The sequence below is a fragment of the Taurulus bubalis genome, assembly GCF_910589615.1.
Source record: "Taurulus bubalis genome assembly, chromosome: 3".
In the NCBI taxonomy this organism is placed as follows: domain Eukaryota; kingdom Metazoa; phylum Chordata; class Actinopteri; order Perciformes; family Cottidae; genus Taurulus; species Taurulus bubalis.
The window spans coordinates 31977126-31989134 of record NC_136591.1 but is presented as its reverse complement, the minus strand read 5'-3'; the positions used below and the strand labels follow the sequence as shown (position 1 = coordinate 31989134).

The window sequence follows — 12009 nt, the reverse complement described above, 5'->3', positions numbered from 1 at the left end:
TTATTACATGTATTATTACATTGGCGACATGAAGTCAGTGTAGTTGATGTAGTAAGTTGAATAGGATCAATTTCTGGTGAGCAGCCGCTGTTATTTATGTGCTGTCGTGTAAGTAAGCAATAACGTACTGCGATATAAGAAAATCAATCAATAAGCAGACGCAAAGGTCTTCATGACAAGAAACAAGAGCCTATCATCGCTCGGATAACAAAAAAGAAAAACTGACATCTTTTGACTTCTGTTGTCAAACGTGATGAGTATCTTTTATTAACCCATTCATTAGTTTCAGCATTTACATAATGCATCAGTAGTGTTTCTATGGTTACTTTCAGCAGGATACGGAGCATGTATGTGATGAAGCAATGCATGCCAGACAGTGAGAAACAAGCATATTCTGTGGGTGTTATGATAATAATTCAACTTTCAAAGTAGTCTGAGTGAACTGATAGCCTTTATATCTGCTTTAATCAATATTTGCAAAAAATAATTGCTCAAACTTAAGTGTCAGAGTTGCTGGATGATATAAATGTTGGACACCCACCTTGTCATCAGGAGCAACATGCCAGATAGACACCGTGTTGTCATCCACGTCTTTGTTTATGGACAAATAGGAAGGCTGGTACACTTTAGTGGGCTCTAATATCAACACCTGGAATATAGATATACATGTTGTATGATGACAATTCAAGTTTGTTGAGCATGCATCGTCGTTTTTGTTGTTTGCTTGCTTTAATATGCATATTGAACCGGATATCTGTCCAGTAAATATGATCCACACTTTGTGAGAGCTGCATCAGGAGTTGCTTACGGGAAATCGGACAGAGGAGACGTCTTTCTTGGTGGCCTCCACCAGAAAGTCCATCCAGAAGTCCACCAGCTCCTGCTTGGGGGCCGGCTGCTCCACGCCGGGTTTCTTAAACTGTTGGTAGATCAAGATGGTCTCCACCAGTGAGCACAGATACCTGAAACCAACCAGAGAGAATCAGAGAAAAAACAATAATTAACTGAGCCCAGATAAATATGTAACCAAATGTCACTGCCACACTGCTGACGTCCCATTTCTCATCAGGAAAAACATCTGCAAAGAAAATAACTTACTGGCAGATAATTTGCATGTGTATATTGTTCTCAAAGCGATGAGCATAGATCAAGAAGGATCACAGAAACAAACAATACCATATGATTATGTTTCCATGCTGGGACTCATTTCTCTTTGTGACATTAATGGACACTTAAAGAGTTTTCACAGCACAAACACAAACAGAGAACAGCAGGCTCTCAAGCACTGAAACAAAGGAGCTGCAGACGGTTTACTGTACTCCTCCACATGTTGTACAACAGATACAGTCTTATACAATGTTGAAGGATTAAAAGATTTTGGACTTTATGTTCCCATTTTGCCACCAATATAACCCTTTTTTATAGTACCTGTTCCAAGCTGTTGAGGAAAATCATCTCTTTCCACAGAGCAAGTCACTTGTAAACTCTTCACAAAATGTCACAACACCAGGCTGATATATTCATCAGAATCCATGTGAAGACAGATGTGCTGCTCAAATGAGCAAAGTCCGTTCCTCGTGATATTTTCTCCTCTCACATTGGCCACAGATGCCACTGTGGTTTCAAGGGAAGGCCGAGCTACACTTCACATCACGATGACACTAGCGCCATTGATGATGGATGTGGATGTCTAAAATGTTTAGTTTTTTTACGGCATGCTGATCTGTGAGCGGCTTATCCGCGTTCTCACCAGATGGGGGCTCTGAGTTTGAAGAGTTTCTCCGAGGCCTGGATGACCCTGGTGTTGTCGCAGGCCAGGATACTGGCGCCCAGGAAGAAGCCCACGTCCCAGTAGCTCAGCAGCTTGTCTAGGCTGCCTTTCTTCCCCAACAGGCTGCTCAGCTTCACTCCTGGTAAACAGGAAAGAGTATTTAACACAATGGGGAGATCATCGGTATTACTCCCTTTGAAAAGGACAAAACAGCTGAGGAGAGACTGTAAGAAAGGGCTCAAAGCCTGTTTATTGTTTATGTTTATTTATAATTGTGATAATGGTTTTGACTTCTGCTGCTACACTTCCTGCTGCAGTAACCAGCCATTTGGAGAGACAGGTTGGTTGGGGGGGCAGGATTAGTGTAAAGAGAAAGCAAGGGTCCAGAGGGACTCAGGGTGGGGCTAATTTAGGGAGCTGCAGGCCGATTCCCAGGACTACTTGCTCCGTTTCCCACATTCTTGAGCTCCTCTGAGTCTCAGATTCCAGAGCAGACCCAAAGGATTGGGAACAAGGGCTTAACAGGAAGAAAATCATTATATGTATGATCTGATTTTCTTAATCAAAGCAGCAATAATCAATATTTTTTTTTATAATACACGGGATCAAAGGACTTAGTGTGATGTGACAGAGGCTGCATGTATTGATGCACACAGTGTATTACCATTAAACACTGTAGTTTCCCTCAGCTCTGTGCACAATGCTATGCTACCTTTCCCAGCAAGTGGTCATAGCTATTGTAGCATTGTGAGCCTTAAAACAAAAACATACGTTTATAAACTATAATAGGACATTAAAACACTCCGTAGAATGATAATTAAATCAGTTTTGTCTGGATAAAGATATTCACAAGTGCAGCTTTAACTTGCAGATTTCCTTATACAGACACAAATCATATTTCCTGAGCACATTTTCAACCTTTTTTTTCATACAATACATGCCATGGATAGATCCGACTGATTGCAAAGGGCTGTTGCAGAGCAAAGACAGACCTCCAATGCTGCATCCACTCACCCACTTTGCGAAGTTCGAAAGATGTTTCAAACTGGTGCCCGGCTGCCAGGAGCAGAACGGCATAGTTGATCCCAGAGTGAAGTGTTGGCTCTGACTCAAAGCCCTTTTTAAACCTGAAAGCAGAATAAAACAAATGACTTCAATAAATAAAAATAAATGTGTCATTCCACACCAAAGCATGTCTGAGACAAAGGATGGCTTCATTGGGCGGTCGACTTCCTGAAACACTTCAACTTACAAAAACAATTACGACCATATTGAGTTGGGACCACAACACTGCAAACCGCCACTGTGAGTACCATAGAAATTCTCATTTATTTAATGAGCAATCTGTTGTGCTGAGGGAAGGGGTGTGAATGTTATTAGGAGCCTCTGCAAACTTGTGACATGGAAATGAAAATAATAGCCAGATGGACGCTCGATAACGCAGGCAGCTTATTCAATTGAATAGCAATTTCCAGATAAAGGCAACCAGCAGCCTTCTGTTATCATTATTGCTCTGTTATTAAGTTAACTTCCGTCGTATATAATAGATCGTATCAAATGACTGACATACTCACGGGAGATCGCAAACAAGATAGTAGCAACTAACACCTTGATTATAATCAGAACAGCCTTCCTGGATTCATCAAGGTGCTGGAAACCCTCCACATACATCTCCACTCTCTGCTGACTCATTGGCAACAAGCACATCCTGAAGGCTGCTTTTTTTTTTTTGGCAGAGCTGTGAACATCCAGCTTTATGATCTGAAGGTCTGAACCAGGTTTAGATCGGGACTAAATTTAAAATGACTCTCCAAAAGACAGGTCTGAAAGGACTTCTATACATATAAATATGAGCATTCATTTTAATGATATAATTGAATAAAAGAAATAAGTATTATAAATATTTCCTAAACCCCTGCTTGACTTGAACAAAACATTGTGAAGATCGCTGGGCTTCCTCATTGTATTTGGAAAGAATTAAGAATTCATATATTTTGAGTTTGTTTAAGAGATTCAATGATGCAATCCAAGATCATTCATTAAATGTGTGTTTTGAAACACGCATTGAATGCAAGGACATTTAGAAACATGACAAATATAAAGATATGTTTATCCTGACTGCATTACTCAAATGTATACGTCATACCTATGTGAGATGTTCATGCTACAACCTTTGTACCTAGAAAGTAGGACCATTTTACTGAACAAAAAAAACGCCCATAACCCCATGGTCACATTCTGTGGTTAAGGGAAGCGATGGAGCGCTTTAATTTACAGAAACTTGACAAATGTGAGAAAATATAACCATTGAATTAAACAACGCCTTACATAAACTCCATCTCCAGAAAAGCACACTGTAATGATCATTATCTTTAAACACGTCACAGTGTAATACCTCCATAGATCTTTGAAGCAATGGTGTTAATCTATTGGTATTGACTATGTTCTTCCTTTTAAGAAATCAATGAGAACTGCACTGGCGTCAGTAGTGTAGAGTGGTGCATTAGCAAGAAAAACCTTCAACCTTTAAACGAGGCATCCAATTTTAGGGCTATTAAAAAAAGGGAAACATTGCACCCGCACTATTTATTCCAGAAACAAGATCTTCCAAATGAGGCTTGATTGGCCGTAAGAGCCACGTAGATATTACCATATCACCATTTCACAAAGCAGACCTTTTAACATCACTGTAATAATTGAATCATAGCTTTCTTTGTCAGCGTAACACTTAAATCCTCTTGGTTTTTCCATCGTGGTATTTCTCCTGACATAACAAAGTGGCAACATTCACAGTAAACTCTTAATCCTGTGGTGCCACGATCCAGTGAGTCACCTCAGAGACATCCATCATGCACCTTGCCCTTCGGAATATTTCTTCGAGCAACATGTGTATGTGACTCAGCTGACATCTCACCATTGTGTGCCGCTGTCTCTGCTCGCTGTGTCGGTGAAGTGGGACTCCAGGAACATGTCCTTGTAGATCCGCCCCACCAGGCAGTAGATGTCCGAGGCCACCTGCTCCTCAGCCTCCACCAGCGGCAGCATTATGTCCAGAGCCTTCTGTCTGTCGCCCGGCAGGTTCCTCCTACGCTCACAAACACACAGCATGCAAAGTCAGAGAGGATGTAAATTCAGTCTGCAGCAATGAAGCAAAACATGTGGAGCGAAAATATCTATCCAAGCAATGTGGGACCCTTGGGTGTCAGGACATCCTAACCTCTGCTACATCAACGAAATGCATTATTTTTTATCGATCTCTAGCAAGTCTTTCAATCTCCAAAATTCACTGATACATCGTAGATTACACTCAGTTTTGAAAAAGGTGACATTTTGTTATATTGTTATAATATTTACCCTAGGAAAAGTATAACAATTGGCACATTTTCTAAAGATCATCAATTCTATTTCAAAGGGCTGGTTTATGCATTTCACATTCCGTTCAACACTCCTTTCCACTGCTTTCTATCTTAAGACACGGTAAGGACACGTAAGCACTTTCCACAAATCATGAAGGGAGTAACGGGTGACACGCCTTCTCTCATGTAACAACAATGGGAGACATAAAAGAGAGAACATTGTCAACCAATTCTACTCCCAAGCACTTCATAGACTACATCCATATTTGGCCAAATTTGCTCATGATCCACATATAGAATTAGTCTTATGCATTCAAGAATTATTATTATTTTTTCTGACACCTGAATGTGGAGACCTGACACCTTAAAGAGAGTACTCCACTGATTTAGTATTTCACTCATATAGCATTGTTGCACTCACAACAGCTGAGAGTCTAGCATGAGCGCCAGGGTTGGGCAATTTTCAATAAATAAATGTTCTGACTCACGCATGTAATCAATGATAACCCCAGTTATTAGTTTATTAGGTAGACCTGACTAAGTGTAGTACATGAGCCCTGCTATAAATCTTACCATAATGAACTCTATAGTGTTCAGTTTTGTTGACACCGATAAAAAAAAGAGACTAAATCAACTTTATGGTCATTTTGGAGGCCGTGTTTTGGTCTTGGCGCCCGTTGACTCGTACTGCGTGAGACTCTGAGGTGTTTCTGATGTTCCTCATTTATACCAACGAGGGTCCAATCAATACTTCTAAGCACAAGTTGCTACAAGACAGTCCACACAGTCCATACAGTCCAGACACTTTAACTGGACTGCAAGGAATGAAAGAATGCATCAAATACAAGACAGGGAATATCACAAGGGATAAATCGGGGAGTCATAATGAATTAGTCGTCTATTAATAAACAAAAACTAAATCTGGAAACCAGAACCAGAACTCTGAGCAGAAGCCGCACTGACCCCGGGCCAGCAGGAGGCCCAGACTATCATCCAACCAAGCAAAACGGGTGTTTGAATACGTGACTTTTGTTTGCTTGTTTGGGCGGCTTTCCTGCAGTGGACCACAATGTCTGTGTCAAAACTCAAGCCTGAAATATTACCCTGAAAATAACAACTAAATCAACTAGACTGTAAGTAACAGAAAATATCACATTACCGGACATGCTATTTTAAATCAATGGGGAACTGTGTATTGCAGCGCAGGAGCACCACAGCAATGAGACGAAGCCAAGAATCAAACAGGAGCGGCACAATGTGCCCTCGGTAATCGCCGCTATACATCAATCCTTAATGGCTGTGGTATATTAAATCGGTTGGGATAATACCATCACTTAAGATTATTATCACATTTGTACGTGCTTCTCTTCATACTTGTTTTATCATATAACGTACAGGGCATTAATACCAACTAAGGTCCCTCATATCTTCAGCAAAATCCTCATTATTATGTTAATTTAAGCAGCAGAGTGCTTCGCAATCTCTATTCCATGAGGGCAAATTTCTGTTCTCGAGGGATGAAATTTGGACAAGGCTTTGTTCTCGAGTTAATGAACGTGTCAAAACACAGACTTCAGAAAGAAATTTGTGGTGTTGCAAGGAGAAGTCTCACACACAGGCACAAGGTGTGATATAAACAAATGGTGGCTCCTTTCCAGAGCGTGAAAGTTAAATAAAACATATGAGCTGACAGCTATCGCCATGGAGACCGTCCAGAGGGGAGAGCGCTCCCCCCTAATGCGTCTCACTATTTCTCCCTTTCTTCTCTCCAGAGTGCTGACTGGTATTTGGATGGAGGAGATTCTTCCTCTGCTCTTGTCAAGAGCCCAGCAGCCCGACGCCGCCCTGCTGCAGACAAGAGGCTGAAGCCAATTAGTCCACACACACTTCAACCTGAGAGATCCTCTAGAGGCAGAGCGCCCGTCACGCGTTTGTTAAAGCGGAATATTGATCATCTCAGGGCTCGGTGTGCTGGACGCTGCTGGGTCGGAACTGAGAACGAAGGATTTATAAAAGTCCACTTGAAGCGGAACGTTTGTCCTGGTTCAGAACTCCAAAGAGAACGATTGTTCTGCTCCATCACTCTATTGTGCATCGCTCACAACGCACCATTAACTTATGACAGGGGCGGCTTTTAAAAGACTGCTGTGTAATATCAGTAATTACGTATTCAAATCTTCAATATAGTTAAATGTCCAAAATGATCTTTTATGTAGATGTAAAAGGCATCTTCTATTGGGGAACACTAAACCGTTCACTAGGAGACGGCAACATGGAGGAAAATCTCTTACAATATGACACACGTTTTTACTATGGAGGTTATTATTAGGGCATCTAGGTGGGTCAGAGGCAGAGAAAAGCATCAGGGAGGGCAATGCTTACGATATTTAAATATATTTTTCCACACTAATATAAATGAGTGCATAATATGTTTTTGGAAAACAAATGGAGAAACTGAACAAAATAACCAACTGGGAATGTCTATTTTGTCTAATTTTCATCCCTGATGAAAAAGTCCTGCTAAAAAACTATTTTGCCAAAAACAATTGCACAAACTGAAATATTAAAGGATATAGTAGTTACTATGGTATACATGATATGATGCTAAGAGGAATTAAAATCATCCCAAGGTATATATTGCATGCATTTCTGTATGCATTCATTTAGATTTGTCAATTATAAATCATTTTTAAAAAGTATGAACTTGCATAAAAAAAAACATTAATCTAATCAAATCAGAGGTGGACAAAATTAGGTATCAAGTATCAATCAAGTATAAATCATCGTCCAAATCCTGTTATACCGCTTGTACCACATGAAAAAAAAAATCATCAGAACACAATGCATAACAATCACATGTAAGCGCTGTTGTAGCTACAGTGACTAATCCTACGGGTAAGCTGACACGGAGGAGACCTCCCACAGATGTGTGTCTCTGCTCACGGCCTCAACTAAACTGAGGGATTGTCCTCTGTCATTAACACTTATCATACGAGTCAGTCTGACAAAATGTCTCAGCGTTGCTGCCTGGAGCTCGTAAACACAATATCACATCCTGGTAATATGCCAGACAGGAACAGAGAAAACACACACGGGCACCCTGCAGAAATATATTGCAATTGCTGCTAAATCAAAGAACAGCATGCTTTATTGCCGTTTGAGGCAGTCGCAACACGAAAACCGCAGGAAGTTTACAAGAAAGGAAGCTGGTGAGAAACAGGCAGTCAAAACCTCTCTGTGCCGTACATCTGTCTTTTTTCCTGAGCAAAGTAGCAGCACACGTGCTACTAATAATATCTGGTGCTAGAAGCCCTTAACCTGCATTTGTTGCCGCTTGTAACTTAAAAAAAAAGATTTAACTGGAGTTTTGAGGAAAGTTCTCCCACCACTGCTGCTTATGAAACCCTCACAAAACAGATAAAGCCAAGATAAACTGGTTGGTTGATAAATGTATATGTAAGCGATAATATTTTTTTCACCGCCATCTCAAAAAATGATGTCAACTGACCTGAAGTCAGTGTTGACCGTCAAAAATTCTAAATGTTATGCTGTGTCATTGCCATATATAGTGCTTATTTGCTTAGGAATTACATTATTGTCTTTATGTATAAATACTTGCTTTGGTTAAAAAACACCAACATGGCATTAGTGGTTTTAATAATGTATTATAATATCTAATTTATCTTGCTGTGAAAACATCTAGAGCACATTCTAAACCTAAGCCAATCAAAAGTACTTTACAAATATATCATACCATTTTAATTGACTCGTTAGAAACTATATTAAAAGACATAAAAAAAGATAAATATTACAAAAGTAAAGATGTTAGTTGAAAGCTTAAGGTTCGGTCAAAGGCGCTGAAAGCTTTTAAACTAGATCTAAAGTCTTCTATCTTTGTTCGGTACAGTTTGGGACAGCAAAGCATTAGATGACCTCATGCTCAGGTCAGTTTAGCAAGAGCTATTGGTTGGAAGGTTTTGTGTCTGGTTACCTGCAGTTTAATGTTCCCCGTGTCCAAATTTAGAACAGAGGTTGCAAACTGTGGACCGACCTTTGATTTAAGGTGCAACTTCAACTGACCAACCATGAAGCATTTTCCATGGCTATGACATCAATAATTTAATTTGATTCATTTCAACTCAATTTAACTTAATTTACTCCTACGGGGAGAATTGTTAGCAGCAGCTTGCCACTCTGGTCAACATATAACACACACAACCAAAGCAATCAAAGGCTTTAAGCTTAAAAACAACATGTGAAATTCTGGTAATGAATACGTTAATAAATACATAGGCGATATCTAAAAATACAAAGTAACAAGGCTGTGCCAAAGCATACAAATGTCAGTGAAGAATTGAGAAGACGGACAGAAGAGCATTGAGATGATCTAAAGACGAAAATGAGAATCCCCTCGCTAACATGTGTTCATCAAAAATGTCTCTTTTTGAGTTTTATTTTCAATGCATTGTTCACATGTTGAGAGACACCAACTCAAAGAACCTCCACACAAACCAAAACCTCCTCATTAAACAAAGACATAAAAAGCTGTCAAACTGAATGTAGCTGGTTAAGTGTCACCAGGTGTATCTTACCGATTCAGTGCAAAGGCGTAGTGGAACTTCACATGTGGATGGGCCATGGGGTCAAAGGTCGGCAGCTTCTCCAGAGTCTCCACCAGCTTCACGATGGACTCATAATCCTGCATGATAAGTGAGGAACACACTGGTTAGCTTCCTCTTGCATTTTCTACTGATTTGCAAAGCATTGTGGGACGGTTGTCCAAGTATCTCTGCACCAAATGTCCTCCAAACACACGCTGCAACTCTTGAAGGTACTGCGCTGCTTTGAGGCCTGAGGGAGAGTTTCTGATGCCTTTTCCTTCACTCTGTCTGATTCTCAACTGTCTGCTTAACACCAAGAGCACTTCAATAATTGAGAGGCCCCTTCATCATATTTTTGTTGCTGCTAGTTGGCGACATAGTCACTGTACCCAAAGCATGTTGAATAATTCAGCACGTCCTCAATGCTTGTTGTTCTAATGAATGATTCATGAGGCTGAGCGCTGCCTATGGTGAGTGGGAGGATCTGGGCGGTGAGTGCCATAGCAATGCGGAGACTAAAGTGCGGAAAGAGCGGCAGATTTAAGACGAGCAGACCAAACGCTTCGCCTGGAGCTCTCCACAGGCGGTCTGCGATGGCCCACGTTTGAGAAAGCGGCACTCGTAAAAAGGGATGACGGTGACGGATTGATGCTGAGGCAGTCAGCTCTCTCTAACGTGTACAGTAGGCCCGTACAGTGGCTTCCTCTGCCAAGGTCAGGGACATGAGCACACACAGATCATCTGTTCTGAGTTGGCAATTTGTTTGAACTTAAGAGGTGCATCGCATCAGTGGTTGGATAGATGTCTGACACCTTCATAGTGGATCCCAGAAACCTTTTGGGATGTTGGGCTAGAAGTTTGTGTTGTGCAAAATCAGGGTTATCGCAAGGTTTGAATCTGGTGATGAGAGGTGCATCCTGATTGGTTCATTTTTTTAAATTCAGGTGGAAATTGAGCAATACTTTGCATGTAACTTTTGACATTTTAGATATTGTTAGCTGCTGAAAGTCTGATAAAGATTTGAAATTTCTCAATCAGCAACTATTTTATTTTTCACAATTATCTGGGACATTTTAAAAGTCAAACGGTGAACATGTTCACCAGAATCATCAATAGAGAAAGTAATCGTTAGTTGTGGACCTAAATTTAGACTTATTAAGAAGACTGTGTCCTCATTTTAGTGCATTCGCATGTTTTCCTTTATTCTTTTTGTGGGGGTTTGCATTTTAAATTATAAGTTCCCACTGAAGTAAAGACATATCTATGATCCTCTGGGGTCATGGGCTGTCTCTATGGTGGCAGGAGAATGAAGGGATTGTTCGACAGCACAAAGGCATGTCGCTTTATGGCACAGAACAAGAAGAATACTGTAAATGTATTTGTCAGGGAAATAGTGAAATTAATCAAATTCACTCCCAATGTGCCTATTCTCTTCTGAAAAACAACAGGAAGCAACAACTACCAACTGTCTCCCCTTATTATCTAATTTGTTAAAGTATCCTCAGGCAGCAGGCTTAATTTGACCCACGACAACAACATGCTGATGTCTACACAGAGCAGGTGTACCTGGATGTCCCGGTATGTCAGCAGCAGGTTGATGACGATGTCGACCGAAAGGCACTCCACGTTGTCCAGCCGCTGCTGGATGCGACTCAGCTCGGCAGCCAGCTCCAAGCCGGTGTACAGCTCCCGGGCCTTACGGATCTCATTCAGGATCGTCTCTCGGAAATACTGGCTGCGGGACGAGAAGATACGTAAGTTTACGAATTTATGATTAGGAAATGCATCGAAAAACAGTTTCCATTATTTAAAGTTAGCTCAATTAGGAAGGTTATTGCTTTCTGAAAACCATACTAACCAAATTGTTCGGTAGTTTATATCTCCCTGAGGGGCATTTCTAACACAATTTAGTTTTTTAACTAATTTCCTGCCGTACATAATTTCAGAGCGCTCTCTAGAGGAGCTACTTTCTGCTCGTCGTAAATGAGTTTTTCAAAGGAATTATTTTATAAATGTGTTAAAATATTTCCACTTTTAGTAAAGTAATTTGAAACAATAAATGTACGAAATATTGTTTTTAGTTTGACTTCATCATTATTGTGAGGCGAGGCCTCACAGCTCCTGATATTAGTGTCACTGGATTTTGTGAAGGAAATCATTTAATTTAGACAATGAACCGAAAGCAGCGTTTTTTACAAACACAAAAATGGATACCCTCTTGTCATGTGCTCTTTCATATTTGTTTAACACAGCAATGATGATGAATAGACTAAATATAACA

At 40.4% G+C, this 12009-nt stretch overlaps 1 protein-coding gene across 1 annotated transcript in view; it reads right to left on the bottom strand.

Annotated features, from left to right (window-relative positions):
• The window catches only part of map3k5 (mitogen-activated protein kinase kinase kinase 5), a 61567-nt gene that overhangs the window by 22954 nt on the left and 26604 nt on the right, over positions 1–12009 (bottom strand). The window contains exons 5-11 of the mRNA XM_079216274.1: positions 11295–11463; positions 9720–9826; positions 4686–4856; positions 2786–2898; positions 1751–1910; positions 809–962; positions 542–649 (exon numbers count right to left, since the gene is read on the bottom strand). Coding sequence (XP_079072400.1) covers positions 542–649; positions 809–962; positions 1751–1910; positions 2786–2898; positions 4686–4856; positions 9720–9826; positions 11295–11463 — 982 coding nt within the window. The remainder of the gene's footprint in view (positions 1–541; positions 650–808; positions 963–1750; positions 1911–2785; positions 2899–4685; positions 4857–9719; positions 9827–11294; positions 11464–12009) is intronic.